Source organism: Myxine glutinosa, chromosome 1, assembly GCF_964187855.1.
Source record: "Myxine glutinosa chromosome 1, kmMyxGlut1.1, whole genome shotgun sequence".
Taxonomy (NCBI): domain Eukaryota; kingdom Metazoa; phylum Chordata; class Myxini; order Myxiniformes; family Myxinidae; genus Myxine; species Myxine glutinosa.
Genome location: NC_136261.1, coordinates 153,206,548 through 153,226,252, shown reverse-complemented (window position 1 = coordinate 153,226,252; position 19,705 = coordinate 153,206,548). Strand labels below are relative to the sequence as shown.

The window sequence follows — 19,705 nt, the reverse complement described above, 5'->3', positions numbered from 1 at the left end:
TCGTTTTCGGATTTGTGTTGAAAATATAGCATTCAATTTAAATCTAGTTGTTCCTCGATCATAAACTGATATTTGTAGACAGACAGACACCAGTTACTTATCCCCGCTTTGCGCTTAGTGTGCGTGGCGCAAAGAGGAAATAAAGAGCTGAAAGGCATCCGGAAAAGGATAAAGCTAAACCAAAAGAAGATCTTTCCAATGTAATGAGAATGAATCGCACTATACAAAACCTTCAAGATCAGCTTTATTCATCAAGTAGAGTAGTGTTTCAATGTGGGTTCAGCGGCCTGAAAGACGAGATGAAAACGAAGAGCTGAGCACGTAAACGGCATACGGAATCAAACATCCGCTCTTCAGATTCCCGTTGAAAAGTTTCAGCATCACATGTAAGGTGCAACGATATCCGGGCAGCAAATATCACAGTTCGGTAGATGGTATTGCAAAACACAACGACTCGTTTTAAAATACAAGATGGTCGGGGAGAGAATGGAGGCAAATAATGATTAGGACTCGTGTCCAATGATGGCAACATTCCTGCTTAGTGTTACCACATAATTTTTCAGTTCTCTTAGCAGGGTAGCTAGTAATCTCAGTGTACAGTTGCTATAGGCAGTGAACAACAACTACAAAAATAATTTAAAATCAATTACAAGCTTAGTGTTTGTGTAACTGTTTGTTAGCGTTTGCTTTGTAGAAATTGGGAAGATAAAGAGACTTGGGGGTGGGTAAGGTAGAGGTGGAGGGGTAGGGGAGAGTGGTAGTTGTGGAAATCCAGGGGAGAAAGGCGAAAGCCTGCAAGTAAGGAGAAGGGCAAATCAAACGATGGGATCACAGGCCAGATTTGCGAAGATGATCAGCCATTTCTGCTACTTTCTTGTTCAAATTTCCACCGTGAACTCCTTCCTTCCCCATCACCAGCACGAGAGCTGTCAACAAAAGTAAACAGCGTCCATTAAACAAACACATTACAAGCCAGATTGCAGCTTCAAAATAGAACGGAACTCAATGCCTCCTCCGCCAGGCTGAACAGTTGACATTTTGAGCCCACTGGCAGGCCGGATCTGAATCTGAAACTGTATCTGAACCAAATTCCAATCGCCTTGTTCTTGTCACCTACCCAACTCATCCACCAAGTTTCGTCGGAATCCATCCGTAACTGTTTTAAATATCGTGCTGTGTATCGTTTTTGGCCCCATCTCCCAATGGTGAAGAATCACTTAAAAAAATTAAATAATTCTCATATCCGAATCCATATTCAGATCTTCACCAAAATCGAATCGAATCGTCCTCGTCAGACACCCAACCAGTCCACGAAGTTTCGTCCAAATCCGTCCACAACTTTTTGAGATATCCTGCTGTGTATCGTTTTTGGCCCCATCTCCCAATGGTGAAGAATCACTTTTAAACTTCTAGTAGCCGGATCCGGATCCGGATCCGAATATTCACCAAAATCTAATCGTTTCGTTTGTGTTACATACACTACATCTCTGCCAAATTTCGTCCAAATCCGTCCACAACTTTTTGAGATATCTTGTTCACAGACAAACAAACAAGAAGACCTCATGCGGAGCACGATACTTGCAAAATCCGCCCCTCCCCCCTCCCCAAGAAATAAAATTCCATTGATACAGCAAATTGTCCATTTCATCAAGATTAAAATTGACAATCTTGATCAAAGTTCGGGTCAATAGGAAGAAAAGTGACGATTTTTCAGATGAAAAATGAGGATTTTGGAATGTTGACCTTGAGTTGACCTTTAACCTCAAAAATAGTTTGTTTCCCTATTTAGTGACAATGTGCAAATGCTGTTCAATATTTTCAAGTCAACCGGATGAAATTGACGGTTTTCAGATGAAAAGTGATGATTTTGGAAGTTTGACCTTGAGTTGACCTTTGACCTCAAAAATAGAACGTTTCCCAATTTAGTGACTCAATATGCAAATGCTGTTCAATTTTCAAGTCAATCGGTTGAGAATTGACGGCTTTTTAGATGAAAATTGATGATGTTAAAAATTTGACCTTGAGTTGACCTTTGACCTTTTGACCTCAAATAGTTCATTTCCCAATTTAGTGACTTGATATACAAATGCTATTCAATTTTCAAGTCAATCTGATTAAAAATGGCGATTTTAGAAATTTGACCTCCAGATGACCTTTGACCTCAAAATAAATAGGCTTCTCAATTGGGACGCCCTAGACAACTTGGTAAAGTTTTGTGACGATCGGTTTAGAATTGTGACCTGTAGGCCGGTGACAAACAGACAGACAAACAAACAGAGGAAACCACAAACGCAACCGACCAATATACTTGAAAAATCTTCGATTTTGCAAGTAACAAACAAACAGACAGAGGTGAAAACATAATCTCCATCCACCCTCAGTGGCGGAAGTAAATATGTCACTTTTCCACAAACGTTTACCTGAAGAAGCACGACCAACAGCCAAAGAGACTGAGGGGTGTTCTGGGCCAGGCCGTCCGCGTAGATCAATGGTTTTCTGATCAGTGTTCATGCCATCGCGAATGACAGAGAATCGTGCTCCACCAAGCAAAACCCCACGTGTCAGCAAGGCATCACGTTCACTGCCGACCAGGGCACTCAGCTCTGCTGGCTTTGCGTTTGGGGAGGGGGGCACAGGAGATACAGTCCATTAGCTACGAGACTTTGCACGAAAAGAAAGAAAAGGTGATGAGTGTAGAAAAAGACTTCAAAATGTTTGAGATAGAAAAAAAAAAAAAAATGCTTATATAAAAGCGTGTGTACACACACACACACACACACACACACACACACACACACACACACACACACACACACACACACACACACACACACACACACACACCAAATCGATCATCATGTACCCAACTCAAACACTGTTACTGCATTGGTTTCGGGAATTGAGATTGTGCAGATACATTTTTGGTGGACTGTAGTTTCTGTGCATTTGCTTTGTTTAGGATCACCTGCTCAAAGCATGTTTCATAATAACATCGTGGCACGAGTTCTGTTTCTTTCGGATTCGGTTAAACTGCCTGTTGAGAACCACCACATCAAATCTGGAGCATAATCAGCCATGACCTGGGTATGGTCGCCACCTCCTTGGGTGTGATCATCTAAGTGCACCTTGCAGGTGGTCATGATCCAGAGCACGCAACAATGGTGCTTTTGGTTGCAATAGTTGGTCGAATGGTGAACTTGGTAGACGATCAGCAGTGTATGCCTGCACAAGTTTATCCCTTTATAAAATGTTTTAGAGTTTTTATGCGTTTCAATTTGATTCGTTTGCTTTGCCCAATTTCTTCAGTTTCTCTTGGGAATGAATCTTCAGCAGACACTTCTTTTTTTTGTATACAAGATCGAGGCTCGTGTAAGAGCTAACATTGATCACAAAAAGACAAACTGACACATAAAACATTAGGTAAAGGGAGCGGGAGAACAAGATGGGGAGAGAGAGAGAAGCACACAAGTACAACATTTGAGAGCAGGGACATCGGGAGATCTGTGGGAGGGAGAGGGCTTGGGGGGAGGAGGCACGGGAAGGGGGTGGGGGGGAGGAGGGGGTGGGAGAGGTATGAAACACATGGACACTGCTAAGACTTGCAGGAAATGTCAGAATGTCAAAAAAGTGGATCTGGGGTGAATTAATGGGGGTATAAAAGATCAACGTTTTGGATGGGGGAAGATAAGAGATGGTGGTGAACAGCTGTTTTAAAGACCTGGAGGGAGGAGTGGGATTGAAGTGAGCAGGGGAGTTTGTTCCAGAGGCGGGAGAAAAGGGGAATGAAAGAGTGAAGGTGAGCAGAGAGCCTAGATTTTGGTAGTTTCACCAGAAGAGGGTTGCTGGCATATCTTGTGCGAGCTGTAGGAGTATTTGGGGGACAGAGCATAGACAGGGCTTTGGGGGGGGGGGGCATGGGGCAAGGCCGGAGAGGAGTCGGTACAGCGTTTCACCAAATTCATGATTTATTGAGCTGCCCTTTCTCAATAGACTGTGTGAAGACTATCATCATATTGGTATGGATCTGTTCAGGGAGGTACAATTGGGGATAGATTAGAAATACTATTTCATAGTATGTGTTAGCGTGGGCTGGCAGGATGGCAGAGGTGCGCACACTCATCTCGAAGCTGTCTAGCCTGGGTTCAAATCTCAGCCGAGCCATAAACTGTCAGTTTGGTGTTTCGCAGGCACGGAGATTCATCAATGTGTGCGCCTTCTGTCAGATGGACGTTAAACTGGGTGTTCCATCTGCCGGCATTACTCGGTGGACGTTAAACATGTCGTGGTGTCCTTCGCGAATAGTAGTCGAGCTATCGCCACCGTTATGGCCAAATTCCAAATTCCGGCCGCAAACTTAGTTGGACGTCAGGCCTGGCGATCCAGTTCGTGAAAGACTTGGTCCAAGGTTCCACCGGCCGTCCCCACAAGAACGTGGGAATACTTGTGGCCGTTGAATAAGAAAAAGGAAGAAAAAGATAGCAATGTGTCACGCAAGTGTGCTATAATTACCTTGCACATGGGAAGCGAAAAACGGGGATAGGCAATTGGTTCGTGTCAGTCTGTCTTACCAGTTTATGATCGAGGAACAACTTATTTAAATCTAACGTTACGTTTGACCATGAATATAAACACAAGTCTTTCGTTTTACCGTACCCTGGCTCTGAATTCGTCCCAATCACACGTGTGCAGAGAGGAACGAGGAAATTTTGTTGAGTGAATTTTTTTTTTTCAGCCTGGCAGTCAAACAAAATTGAAAATCATTCCAAACAGGAAACTTCCTGTTTTTAAGGATATCAAAATGGGCATAAAACAGGCACGAATAACTAATGTAACGTGTTGGATGAGGTGATGTAATAGATGCTGCAAAATGGCAGTAAATTACAGAATCAATTGATTTATGCAACTTTTACAATCTTTATTCGGGATCCAATCCTTCCAGGATGGATACCTATTGTTTTTGTTCTGTTTATTATTATCCTCGCCAGAGGAGAGGGTATTGCATTTGAGTCCGTTTGTCTGTCTGTCTGTCTGTCCGCACAGAATCTATATAATAATAGCGTAAGGACTCCACTTTGTTATCCCTTTTACGCCGCACCCAGTGACCCGATGCCCACGACACTAATGGATTTACGATCTACGAACCGCGCTCTTTGTTTATCACGTACAGCCATACTCGAAAAATCTGAATTAGCCGACGTTAGGGCCCAAAAGCATCCGATTAACTGCCGATACGACGCCATCTTATTGGCGTCTGCTGGGTGAAGGCGAAGCAAGCCGTCCGCTGAGTGGACAATCCTGAGCATGCATTTGTGCCGGTGTCGTTGATCGCGGTGTATGCTTCCTACTGCTCTGCCTTGACATTGACGCTTACCAATGCACCAGTATGGGGCTAATTCCAGTCGATTTACTAATCCGGTCATTTTTTAAAAGTCTATGGTTCTACTGCTGTTCCTTTCCATTGACACATACCACTGCGCCAGTGTGGCCAGAGTGGTGCTATGCCGATTCCTATTACGAATCTATTCATTTTTCAAAAGTATATCGTAGCGTCGTTGTCATGTAAGTAGATTGCAATAAATACGTTGTTCATATACACACTCTTCATTCTCATCTTTCTTCCTAACTCTTACTCGGACAAGCAAATCCCCTATGCCATCCATAATGGTACACTCTATCCATACACCACATCCTCCCTTCCGTGGATGTTCCACGGGTTTCGGCTAGTAAATATGATTTTCTCTGAAACCCTTGGTCCGATTGACAGGAAATTTTCGCCATAGGTGCAACTCCACCTGTATAATTTTTAAAATAATTATGACGTCATAGGTCATGTGGTTCGGCCGCAATCTTGGAAAAACCGATAAACTTTGCACCTCTATATCTCCGAAAGCACTGAATAGACAAAATTGAGACATGGCTCACTGTAAAAACTCTCCATGGGGAATAAAAGATGTTGTTGATGATGTCATAGGTGCCTCCATTATGACATCATCATTCGACAAGTACAAATCATCCGATCAAGATGAGATTTCTTGAGCATAATCTAGGGACAAATTGGTGGAAAAAAAAAAAGTAATGATGACGTCATCGGTCACGTAGTTCGGCCGCCATATTTGTTTTAACAAAAAAGCCTTAAAAACCACTGAAAACATCCTGGCGAGGATCCATCTCTGATTGCTCTTTATTGTTATACTTGTAATTCCATCGCACTATAGCAGGTTTATTTGCTTTTAAATTCATTTTCTCGACAACTCCAATTGTCACAACTGTAATCGTTGACATTAAATTTTCACCGGAATATGCGTCAACTCACTCATGCAGAATTTTAAAATGACAATTGTGACGTCATATGGCACTGGTACGGGCACCATCTTGAAAAAAATGAAAAACTTTTGGACATCATCTCTAGAACCGGTGCACGAAAAAAGATCGAAATTTGGCACATGTCAGGAACGTACCATGAAGGACAACAACATTTGATAACGACGACTTCATAATTGAATGTGTTGAACACTTTATCCGATCAGTATGAAATTTTATGCCGGTCATCTACGAAGAAACCGGCCATCCAGTAACGAGATGGTGTCTCCTAAAAACACCCATCCGGTTTGTTCCAGTTCAGGTCATACCAAAGACTTTTAAAATGGTACGTGGCTACGTGCTGCTTCCTTGCTTGAAAAGGATAGATAATTAATGAATTCACTTCCCCGAGTGAATTAATGAAGGTGCATGTGCTAAGTCTGCAGTGATACCGGGGACGTCTTATGTATAGCCACCAAAGGTGGATGTCGATTATGTTTTCGCCCCTGTTTGATTATCTGTTTGTCTGTGAGCATGATATCTCAAAATGTTGTGGATGGATTAGGAAGAAACTTGGTGGACAGGTTGGGTGTGTGGCAAGGGCAGATTTATTCAATTTTAGTGAAGATCCGGATCCAGATCCAGATGCGAGAATTCTTTTTTTAATTTTCCAAGAGATTCTTCACATTTGAGAGATAGGGACAAAATGATATATATCACGATATCTCAAAAAGTTGTGGATGGATGATGACAAAATTTGGTGGATGCGTTGGGTACGTGACAAGAACAAGCCAATTCGATTTTGGTTCAGGTCTGGATGGAGATCCGACCCATCAATTGGATACAAAAGGTGTTGCGGCATACGTAAATTGTTCAGCCTGATTTGGGCATGCATCTACCGAGTACCGTTCTGGTTACCTCTGCCACCAAAGGTGGATGGAGGTTATGTTTTCACTCCTGTCTGTCTGTATGTCTGTATGTCTGTCTGTAGGTCTGTCTGTGAACAAAATATCTCAAAAGGTTGTGGACAGATTCAGACTAAATTTGGCAGAGATGTAGTGTATGTCACAAGGACGAAATTATGTATTAGATTTTGGTGAAGATCCGGATTCCGATCCGGCCTAAGTGATTTATTAATTTAATATTAATTTAATTAATTTATATATTAATTTAATATTAATTAATTTAATATTCATTTAAATTTAATATTAATTTATTTATTAATTAAGTGATTTAGTGAATCACTTGAGTGATTTATTAAGTGATTTATTTACTTAAGTGCTTGAGTGCTTTAAATCCGATTTAAGTGATTCTTCACCATTGGGAGATGGGGCCAAAAATGATATATCGCAGGATATCTCAAATATCGCAGGATTTTCCCCTTCTCTCCCCATCTTGTCGACCGCTCCCCTTTTTATATACTTTGTTTGCTTGTTTGTTTGATTTGTTTGTTTGATAAATGTTAGCTCTTTCACGAGCCTCGACTCTGTATAAAAAAAAAAAGGAAAAAAAAGAAGAAAAAAAAACGGTTGTGGACGGATTTGGACGAAACTTCGTTGACCGGTTGGGTGTTTGACAAGGACAAATAGATTCGATTTTGGTGAAGATCTGAATATGGATTCGGATATGAGAATTATTTGATTTTATAAGTTTTAAACCATTGAGTGATATGGCCAACCAGGCGGTATGCTCTCTATTGAGTGCCGTTCTAGTTATCGATTGTAATCGCTGTTGTGTGGCTATGCCTTCTCTCCTTTTCTTATTAATAAATATCGCTGTTTTGATTAAACTTTGCGTGGTTATCAGGAGCAGGTTCCATAGTCCTTAGAAAATTGGATTATCAATCCATCAGATGGGCAGATTGGGTCCGCGTTAGTGCACATCGAGCACAAAGTGTCGGAGTGTCGACAAGCTTCGCTCAGCTATTCCTGTCGGTGAGTCCACCATGGTTATTGCGTTTGAAGACGCCAATTCACGCCAAATTAACTCGATGGACAAGGAGGCCTTTTCATCCCATACCCACCGGGCATTGCGATGGTCATTTATGCACCACAACAATATTAACCTCTTGTCTAGTGGATGGCTCTGCTTTTTCCTAGTTGAGGTGTAATCTGTTTAGGTTTCGTTTTCAACTTCTTATGACACGAAATGCACAGGTTTCTCCCGGTTGTGGCTGCATATTCTGGGACGTTACATGGAGTATTGGCCTTGTTGTCGCTCTCGAACTGGAAAGGGTTACAGCACCAGCATCCTTGCACACACCCATACATTAGAGAAGCAAGTATGGTGTCAATATCATGAACAAACACTTTTTTTTCTTCAACTGTGAATGTAAGAACTGGATCAACAAAATTCAATCCTTTGTAAACCCCAGGGCCCCAAATACATAGGCCATTTATGGTCTCGTTGAAGCAGGAGACACCCTTTTTGTTACCAGAAACCTTGAATACATCAGTCTATCATGAATATCCTACAACCAAGGTTGGTTCCCTTTTGATATCAACTATCCCTTTTCCAGTGTCTGCACCTTGGTTTATGTATAGATTCCCACCATGAAATTTACCTTTGATAGAGAGATGTGTAGGTTTCTGTGATAGAAGAAAACTTGACAATTCATCATGCCTGACTCCGAATTCCTATTGCGATTCTTCACGTGAGGACGTGTCTGTACTCCAAGTTGTCAATGTCAAAAGCTGAGGATACCATCAATACTCGCCCTGTGTTTATGGTATATTTTTGCTTCTACCTGTCAGAAGTTGTACTTTTGATATTTCCTGTAAACATTTATGCATGATCCTCTTTGTGCATCTGTCCAAATAAATCTGCTCATTTCCTTTCTTCTACTTTACACTTTCCTTACCCAATTGTATTACTAATGCTCGTCTATTCTAATGCCCTTACTAACACACGAGCTTCATACTCCCATGTGTCTATCGAGCAAGTTAAAAAAGAAAGAAAGAAAGAAAACAAGCGTTACGCCTCGGTCCCCCGTCGGGGAGGTGATGTGAGTTGACAAAGTGGAAGATGCAGAAAACATGCTATGATATGATATTTCGTTCACAAGGTTCAGACATACATGGAGGTGGCCATCTTGGATTTTGACGTGGCGACCCAATTTTAAACAGCGTTCTTGCTTGTGCCGAGATACACCCACACACCAAATTAGAAGTTGGTACTTCGCTTATTTTTCGAGATATTTCGCTCAAGGTTCAGACATATATATGGTGGCGGCCATCTTGGATTTTGACCTGGCGACCCAATTTTCAATAGCGTTCTTCCTTATACCGAGATACACCCACACACCAAATTAGAAGTTGGTACTTCGCTTATTTTTCAAGATATTCATCTCACAAGGTTCAGACATACATGGCGGCGGCCATCTTGGATTTTGACCTGGCAACCCAATTTTCAATAGCGTTCTTCCTTGTGCCGAGATACACCCACACACCAGATTAGAAGTTGGTACTTCGCTTATTTTTCAAGATATTCAGCTCACAAGGTTCAGACATACATGGCGGCGGCCATCTTGGATTTTGACGCGGCGACCCAATTTTCAATAGCGTTCTTCCTTATGCCGAGATACACCCACACACCAAATTAGAACTTGGTACTTCACTTATTTTTCAAGATATTCAGCTCACAAGGTTCAGACATACATGGCATCAGACATACATGGCGGCGGCCATCTTGGATTTTGACGTGGGTTGCACCCACACACTAAATTCGAATGCGGTCCGTCGCTTATGCACGCACGCACACACGTACGTCCGCAAGCACGGACGGACACACAGACGGAGGGGAAAACCATAGTCCCCCTTTCGCTCCGCTGTGCGACGGGGGACAAAAAAAGAACACATGCTGTTCTTCCTATTACCCAAGTGTTCGCACACAAAGAACCTCCCTAATTAAACATACATAGACTCCTCACTAAGTCAAATCCCCTCCTCAACCCCTTCCTCCTTCCTCCACTCCTCCACTCCTCCACTCCTCCACTCCTCCACTCCTCCACTCCCAGTCCCAACTCCCTTAACCAGTTTTTTCATGGACGTGCTTCTTTCTCCCTTTCTAACCCCCTGGTCCATTAATAACAGAAGTCCATGCTCTGTCCATTTTACGCTATTTCTGGAGCCACAGGTAGAGTCTGAGGTTTGCCAAAATTGAAGGAAATGTTTATTTTAAGAGACCAGCATCCAATCAATTCACATGTCAGCATAGTATTGCACCTGTTGTCTGCCTATGAGTGGGATGGAGGGGTACCAAATGACATAGTGTCGTCTCATCTGCAATAAAGAAAGTGTGTTTTCCAGAGCATCAGAGGTGGTTTTTTGTAAATGAGGAACAAGACTGGACCAAATAATCCAGCTGCCACTAGGAGAGAAAAGAAGAGTGTTTCATTGATAGCAACCCTAACTGCACAAGTGGCAGAGGTCAGAAAGCCAGATATGAAGACGGCCTTGCATGCCGCAGGCAGCGAGCTTTGCGAGCAGTGTAGCATGTCAAGTTGTGTTGAATGCCCAAGATAGGTCCAATGAGACAGTCCTGACCTCTTGTTTGAGATTTGGGGCCTCCAACCATTGTTGAGATACAAGCAGCAACGTGTTCATAATTGAGTGACGGCAACAGACTTGAAACTGATGGTCAGAGAATATTCTGTTTGAAAAAAAGGGAAAAAAATAAAATAAAAAGCATGAACAGCAATGATGGCTTTCATGCCTTTGCTTATAATTTGAAGTAAACTCACTGTCCTGCAGTTGACTATCTGATTTGCACCCTTGTGAATGGGAGTGATGCGAGCAGGATTTGTGAAAACGGGCACTGATGTCATCGGGGCCCAGGGCAGATTCAGAGTCGAAGCTGGATAGAACTTTCTATACACTCCTGGGTGAGAAAGACTCAAAATCCACTCGGCATTGGGTACGAGGTGGGAAGATGGCGAATAAAACAGGAGGGGTTGGTGTGACAAAACCCAAAGTTCTTCCATTAATCAATGTCCAACCGGCAGGTGGGTGTAGTCCAAACACGTGCTTATTTAAAACTGGCAGGGTTACCCGACGTAGCTTGGGGAGTAGTGGGGTGAGAAGGGGGGAGGGGGCAGGAGAGCTGGCGGAGCAGAGGACAGGAGAGCTGCTGGCCCGATAGGTGGTGGGGGATGGGGGAAGAGAGCTCGTGTGGGGGCAGGGCCGAGAATGGGGCAGGCGGGCTGGGGGGGGGGGGGAGGCAGGGAAACCCACGGGGAGGTGGGAGGGGAAAAAAAAACTGAGAAGGGGGCAGGAGGGCCATAGGGCAGCAGAACTGTGGGGGGAGGTGAAACACTGGGAAGGGGGCAGGAGAATCGCCGGGGTTGAGGGGCAAAGGAGCCGGTGAGGCGGTGGGCAGGAGGGTTTATTTAAAATGGTGGGTTGAGGAAATGCCAGTTTGGCTTTATTTAAAATAGTGAGTTGACGTAATGCCAGTTTGGGTTTATATAAAGTGGTGAGTTGAGGCAATGTCGGTGGGTAAAAGGGTCTTCTAGGGTCTTAAAGGGTCTAAAGGGTTTTTTAATGGATCTTAGGGGGTCTAAAGGGTGTTTGTGGGTCTTAAAGGGTCTTATGGATCTTTGGGGTATTCAGGGTTTTAAAGGGTCTTAAGGCTGTTCTGGGTCTTCAAAGGTCTTATGGGTCTTTGAAGTTTTAAGGGGTCGAATCTTCCAAGCATGTAAAAAGTCTTCTCTCAAGCATGTAATCTAATCTTTTCGGCATGTAAAAAGCAAGTAAAAAGGGTCTTAGAGCTCATTAAAGGCTGAGGCGGTGGATGAAAATACCCTTCGGACAATCCCTGGGTCGGACTTTGTCTGTGTGCCAAATTTGGTGCTTGTCGCCTAGCAGTCTTTGCAAAGAACGTGACCAAACAGACAGACAGACATCCGATGAATTTTATTTGTTAGATATAAAGCACAAGCGATACACAAAAGAACACCAACACAATATTGTACATACCCAGTACCTGCTAAATGACCCTTCTCCCGTCCCCGCTCAATCTGCTTTATCATTCACGAGCAGAGTACCACCTTCTGGGTGGGACAAGTTTGTGCATTACTTGCTGAAACTGTGTGGTGGAAGCTAAAAAGGTTCTCGATGGTCTAAATGTCTAAAGGGTACGTTCTAATAGTATTTAGGGTCTAAAGCAGGAGTTCCCAGGCGCCATATTCAACGCTCTTATTTCACGCTTCCCACCGTCAGTGTATAGTTTGAAGACCATTCCGCGATTCGGTTAACTGTGGGCGTAAGTCTGTTAGGCAGGGTGCAATGGAGCAGCGGGACACATTTATTTATGTTTTAAAACTGTCGCACTCAGGGTCAGGTTAAAAGTAGAGGGAACTACACCTACGTGTCACACTAAATAAAAGTTGTAGGCCCGGTATGTGCCTAAGAGGAGGAGGGTGCAGTGTTGCGGATATGAGGATTGCATTTTTTTGATTGTGTTGTATTATATTGGAAATGGTGATGAACATTATTTGAATATGGCCCCTCCTGCCTCCAGAGTTGTGTAAAGGTAAAAAGGGCGTCCCGGTAGTTATTCCATGAAACACCACATTGAAGGACACAATAAAACCCTTGTTCAGTAGCTTATATCTTATTATGTGTTTTAGAGTAAGGCCTTGTCTTCCATTAAAATAATACTCCATTGCACCGAATCAATTAAGAATAGCTCCCCTTCAATAATTCCATTTCCCAGCCAAACTCTCCATCTGTGGGTAAAGCAGTTCACAAGCGTGGGGTGCACGCCCTCTCATTTCGCTGCGATAGTGAATATGTGCTCCGTGCTCTGTTTGAACAGGAGGGGCGGGGTCGCCAGGGAGAGGCAAGCCCAGGGCGCGCCACGAAGGGCGGGGCTGTTCAGCCCCATGCCCAAATAAGGAAACAAGCCCGTGGCTCGCCACGAGGGGCGTGCCGTCGGCGCCATGCCCAAATAAGGAGACAAGCCCGTGGGATTACCATACAAGGTCACGAAACAGAGCACGGGGGGAGGGCGGTACCGAAACCGAGGAGGGCGTGTCAGACCCGCGCTGAAGGTATGAGAGAAGGGTGCGACGATCGCTGGGACAAGCTACACGAGGGATACGGCAGATGAGTCCAGCCCCGTTTCAACCAGCCGCGTGAAGCCCTGACGGGGCAGCGAGTGACCCTGCCGGCGTGCGCTGTAAAGCCGAATACAAGGAGCTGCCGGCGTACGCTGTAAAGCCGAATACAAGGAGCTGCCGGCTCCTCGCTTCCCGCCCGGAGTGGACCTGCTCGCTGTGCCCTGTGATCCCACCTGCTCATCCCTCCAAACGATTCCTACCCTTCCATCCATTTGCGTACGTGAGTTTGTTTTGTTCGTGCTGTCCTGGGTAGGTAATTAAGTCCGTATAAGCTAGTAATTTTCACTGTCACCTGCGTTTTCATGTCCCCTGTAAATAATCGTGACTGCTCTTTTTGCTTATGTGTGTGTAAATAATAATAAACCCCGTTACTCTTCTGTACGTCTTCTTCTTCCTCTTTGCATTTGTCGTCTTAGTCTTTTCCCCATTGAATATCTGTGGCGCGATACAGCCAACGTTTGGGTGAATCGGGTTTAGTCGGGGAACAACTGTTCGGCCGCGGAGCCTCCGCTCGGCAAACATACCATCCTTAACCGTGGACCGTAACAATATTATATCTAGTCACCTTTCGTTACTCTACACAACATTTAGAATAAACATCTTGCCTCAACAAACATTGCAGTCATATTGATACATAATCAATTTTATTCTACATCGAGTCATCAGTATACAAGTCGTAGTAATAGGACATTCACTTGTAAAGAATTTGTGACAGTTGGGTACATGAGATGACATCGTCAGATGGGTTGTTGATGAAATCGAGTTTAGTACTGACATGTTGTGTTTAATCAATGAGGGAAATGGATATCTGTATGTGGGAAAGAGGTTTCAGTTCCAAATCAAACGAGGCCTGCACAATCAAGTTTATGCCCAGCCAACACAAACACCCTATGTCTCCACTTCTTCTTTCGTGTGCAGTACTCGGCTGTGAATAGAATTATTGGCTGAGGGGTGGAGGGTGCACCACTGATGTGTAGGTTCGGGCAGGAATTTGGAATTTGGCCAGGGTGCCAGCGATAAGCTCATCGCCACTTAATCGTTGAGCTGCAAAGACCAAGAAGTAAAATAAAAATAGATCAACCCATTTTAGTTGTGCTCGAGTGGGACCACCACAGTCATTACCTGATAACTTTGGAGTGAGAAGTATCTAAATGTCTATAAAGCTGTTGACTTTTTGCTCCACCAAATAACAGCGAAACCGAGTTGAGTAAAAAGGTGAAAATTCTACAGATGCTGTGATAAATAACTACCTCTGTCGGTTTGAATGTTTGAAAGAGAATAGACGTCTGGATCAATTTTTGAATCGAATTAAAATCCCGATTTATATATATATACCGATGCATAAACGTGAGTTGGCTGTGTGTGTGTCTGCGTTCTATTCAGAGATGGCTGAACGGATCTTCATCAAAATTTCAGAGGTTCATCAGTGAGTGCCTGGGAGTGTTTTAGGCAAAAAAACAAAAACAAAAAATATTGAAAAAAAGAAGTTCGTTTTTTTGGAGTTAAAAAAAACAAACAAAAAAAACGCTCGATAGTGCCGAAGCCTTTTAAAATTAATGACAGTTATACACAAGTACACATTCACATAAATAAATACAAAACAATTACCAGACATTTGAATACAAATAAATCAAACTATTCCGGAAGTGTACAAATTTGGTAGTATGGCTTCTTCTTCTGTCTGATCGGCATCACACTTGACTCAGAAACGCGAGCCACATTCACTCAGAAACGCGAGCCACATTCACTCAGAAACGTGAGCCACGTTCACTCAGAAACGTGAGCCACATTCACTCAGAAACGCGAGCCACATTCACTCAGAAACGTGAGCCACATTCACTCAGAAACGTGAGCCACGTTCACTCAGAAACGTGAGCCACATTCACTCAGAAACGCGAGCCACATTCACTCAGAAACGTGAGCCACTCCCCTTCCTCTCCTGCCTCCCCCCACTCCCCTCCCCTTCCTCTCCTGCCTCCCCGCTCCCCTTCCTCTCCCACCTCCCCCTCCTCTCCTGCCTCCCCCTCCTCTCCTGCCTCCCCCCTCCCCCTCCTCAAGATATAAATTCTCTGTAAAAGAGCTTCCACTTCTGACTGCTCCCCTTCCCCCTTTCTCCACCCTTCCCCCCTCCCCTTCCCCCCTCCCATCGCCCCCTCCTCCTATTTCAAAACCATTGAACATTTCACTTTCATGTTGCAGATATCTATTCATTATGACATCATCTCAACCCGATTAGATCACAACTGTGATTGGCTGAATTATGTTGCCATGGCAACCATCTCGGTAACTTGGCTTGTACACGCGATATTTCAAAATCCGTTGAACATTTTGCTTTCACATTACACATTCTTAATACTGTACCACCCAAAAGGAGGGGTTCTTCACAATCAATTGTCTGTCGGGGGACCGAGAGTATGAGCTCCTTGTTCCGCTTTAGAGATAATAAACTCAACACCCACCTGCGCCCAACAGGGCACTTTAATCCGAATACCATAGTTATTTTCATTGTGAAAAAAATACATTTAGTTACACTTCGAGTTTTTAGAAGTAAAATGAGATGAAAATAACTGCACTCTCAATCCGAAATAAATAAATAAACCAAAAACATAACCAAAGGTAAAAAGATGAATTACAGGTAAAGTTTTTTTTTTTCTTTCTTTTTTAAAAGTACACTTCACCTTCAGACATGACAACAACCACGTGATAGTAAGCGGCATCATTACAGTCCATAGACAAGTACAACATAACATCATAACATGCGTTACAACTTCATAGACAAGTACAAGCTGGGAAGCAATCAATCTCGACCAGTTATCTCCTTCCAGTGGTTACACACCTACACTTAGAGCGCAGGACCCCGCGAGGTAACGATGCAAAGCGTTCATACAGACCGTGACTTTTGAGAAGGTGAGTCCGGGCACCGAAGACCACACGCCCGGACAGTCCACGCATCCTGCAATCGCCGCGTCTTGGCACGTCCCGTCCGCCATCAGCGACTCCACGTACTGCGCCCAACCCTCAGCCATTGGGGGGGGAAATTGTACAAAACGATGCCGAAGAGTGCCCCAAATGTACACTGGGAGCCGATAGGCGGTGAGAGATCGGCAAAGCCGCGGATTAGCTCCTCTTGTCTCACGTATTAAATGAACCAGAAGCGCCTCACACGCGGGCCCGTTATTCCATTAAAAGTAGTGCCGCCTCGGACCGTGCTCTTCCGACGAGCCAAAAAATTACCACAACCTTCGTTAAAGAAGCCACTCATTTCGGTCACTGACCTGCCCAATAATATGTCAAATACATGCGTGTGATATTAAAAACACCATTTTGCGCTCGATTTTGGTGTAAAACTCTGCGGCACCGTAAGAATTATTTTGTGTACGCGTAGGCACCCTGGTCAAGCTCGACCATCCGCGACAAGCCGGAAGTGCTGTACAAAACCGTTTCATTAATAGTCCTTTTGAAATCGCAAATTTCAAGAATAGATCGATATTGCCGACGATGACCGATCGATCTCGCATTTCCTTTCACTGTTGGAGCAACAACTTCTCCTTTGCAATTGTACTATAGCTGTATCAAGTTGCATTGCATTATTTTGCCAATATCATTATTATTTTCGTCTCGCGAACGTGAAATTATAAGCAATAATTAATTAACGAAGGAGATTCACATTCACGAACGTGAGTGAACGATCAGAGACAGTTTGATTACTCTCTTTTTATCACGAAAGAAGGACGCAACACCCAATGCAATATTCAGTCGTCAGAGCGTCGAACCTGCGCCCTAATTTTGCGTGATGACGCAAACTGTCATGACGTAATGATGTTATTACGTGGGAACGTCATGGAGACGTAGGACGTAAGACCAGCGACGGGTGCCGTATCCAGACGAGGCGTGACGACCAAGAGACATGACGTGCCCGTAATGTGATGCCGTGCTTGGCGTGAGGACGTACTTACGTAGACTGACGTAAAGGCGGTGTTTCAGCGAGTTAGGTTGGTCTTGGTCATCGATGGGATGTTCCTTGGCGGCAATAAGTGGCGGACTGACGGTAACGTATCAGCGAAAAGGTAAGTGCGGCGCGGAGATCTCAAAAGACCATTTACGACGGTCTACGTCGCGTTTGAAGCTTCTTGTTTGCATTTAAAATTAAAGACGTCGGTAGAAGCTCACGGCGCGGCTCTGAAGCACCACTGGCGCTGCCCGCACCGTTGTGACGCGCAATCATTCATTGGGCACACGAACGCCGGGTCCAGAACGACGTGTCCAGGTCGTGTAAACGGAAGGTTTTAAATTAAAGCAAATTAAACACAACGACCGATGCAGCTCTCAGGAAGCGTGCTCAGAGTATATCATATACTATATGATCCGCCAGTGTCGCGGGTTTGTGACTTTGCCATCCGTCAGTGACCTCATTTGCGATTCTCGTGTATCTAATTCTAACGCTGTTTGATCTGTGCCCACAGAAACTGACGGGCATGGCATCAGGTCTGGAGGTCGGTGCCCCGTTGCGAAAGTTCAAGTTGGTGTTCCTGGGCGAGCAGTGCGGTGAGGAAGTGGCTTTTGGGTGAAGAGAGTTTTTGGGACGTGTCGGGGGTCTCGTGGTTTGTCAACTAGTTGGAGAGGGATGTTGAACATTGTGTGTGTGTGTGTGTAAACTGGAGAGGAGGGAAAGCAATCATGAGGTAAGGGAAGTATCGTATAGAAGCAGGTACCAATCATGTGATGACTGGATGAACCTGCTTACCTTGTCTGACTCGCTTTCCAACTTGGAACCGACCTCGTATTTATGTAAATATATATTACTCACAGAGTACCCGCCCCCTGGGCGGGTCGAGTTTGCACATTACTTGCTGAAAAGAGTATACTCTGTGTTTTGCAAGAAGGCTAGAGATGTTTGTGTGGTGTGTACTTAAAAGGTTCTAGATGGTCTAAAAGTCAAAAGAGTACGTTCCAATAGTAGTCAGTGTCTAAAGAGTAAAAAGGGTATAATCTCTCAAGCATATAAAAAGGGTCTAAAAGGTCCTAGTGGGTCTAAAGCTTTAGATGGTCAAGGGTGCAAGCTGTCTAGTTTGTCTGAAGTGTGTAAGGGGTCTAAATGGTGTTGAGGTCTCAGCAGTCGAAGGGGACTTAAGGGGTGGAAAGATCTAAAGGTTCTAGGGTTGTAAAGGGTATCGTAGGTCTAAAGGGTGAAGGGATCTATCTATAAGCGTCTAAAGTGTCAAAACGGTCTTCAAGGTAAAAGGGCTCTTAAGGGTCTTGGAGTCTTTAGGATCTTGGTGTCTTGAGTATTTTAAGGGTCTAAAGGGATCTGAGGGGTCTAAAGCATCCTAGGGGGGTTTTAGAGGGTTTTGGGGATACTTGGGGTGTTACAGGGTATTTGGCGTTTTCGGGTTTCGGAGAACTTTGGATGTTGAACGGGAAGAAAAGAAGGCCTTGAAACAGTTGCAATGCTGGAGCTGTTTAGCTGGGCTCTAATTTCCAGTGCTGTAAGATGTCTGTTGCGCAGACTGGTGACTCGGAGAACTTGTCCTGCGATTCTGTTGTGATTCTTGGTCGACCAGAACGTTTTCTATCCGCATTTTTACCAGTTTTGTTAGGTCGTTTAATGGCACAAGCAACTGTATTATTATTATTTATTATTATTATTATTATTATTTTTTTGTATACAAGATCGAGGCTCGTGTAAGAGCTAACATTAATCACAAAAAGACAAACTGACATATAAAACATAAGATAAAGGGAGCGGGAGACAAGATGGGGAGAGAGAGGGAAGAACACAAGCACAACAGTGGAGAACAGGGACATCGGGAGATCTGTGGGAGGGGGAGGAGGCTGGGGGGAGGGTGGGTGAGGTATAAAACACATGGACATTGCTAGGACTTCCAGGAAAGAAGTTGGAATTTCAAAAACGTGGATCTGGGGTGAATTAACCGGGGTAGAAAATATCAAGGTTTTGGATGGGGGAAGACAAGAGATGGTGGTGAATGAACAGCTGTTTTAAAGACCTGGAGGGAGGAGTGGGATTGAATAGAGTAAGGGAGTTTTTTCCAGAGGCGTGAGAAAAGAAGAATGAAAGAGAGAAGGTGAATAGAGAGTCTTGATTTTGGCAGTTTAACCATAAGAGGGTTGCTGGCAGATCTTGTGCGACCTGTAGGAATATTTGGGGGACAGAGCACAGACAGAGCTAGGGGAGCTAGGCCGGAAAGGAGTCGGTAGAAGACAGAAAGACCACCAACCTGCCTGCAGTGAGTGAGTGAAAGGCCCTCGGAGTTAGCTTCATCGTGG

The 19,705-nt window shown here is 44.2% G+C and overlaps 2 protein-coding genes across 3 annotated transcripts in view; one reads left to right on the top strand and one right to left on the bottom strand.

Annotated features, from left to right (window-relative positions):
* Nucleotides 1-227: 227 nt before the first annotated feature.
* On the bottom strand, nt 228-17,192 carry LOC137429912 (profilin-1). The gene is made up of 3 exons (XM_068120283.2): nt 16,312-17,192; nt 2,421-2,610; nt 228-926 (listed from the first exon to the last, which is right to left on the bottom strand). Exons 1-3 carry the CDS (start codon nt 16,444-16,446, stop codon nt 829-831), a joined length of 423 nt encoding a protein of 140 aa, XP_067976384.1. The 5' UTR covers nt 16,447-17,192; the 3' UTR covers nt 228-828.
* A 73-nt stretch (nt 17,193-17,265) lies between these two features.
* Nucleotides 17,266-19,705, top strand: part of LOC137429902 (ras-related protein Rab-6A) — a 71,247-nt gene continuing 68,807 nt past the window's right edge. The window contains exons 1-2 of one of the 2 annotated variants that reach the window (XM_068120261.2): nt 17,266-17,487; nt 17,884-17,965. In XM_068120261.2, coding sequence (XP_067976362.1) covers nt 17,896-17,965 — 70 coding nt within the window. In that variant the 5' untranslated portion in view covers nt 17,266-17,487; nt 17,884-17,895. Of the gene's footprint in view, nt 17,688-17,883; nt 17,966-19,705 lie in introns of both variants that reach the window. The other variant, XM_068120270.2, reaches the window with a different exon arrangement.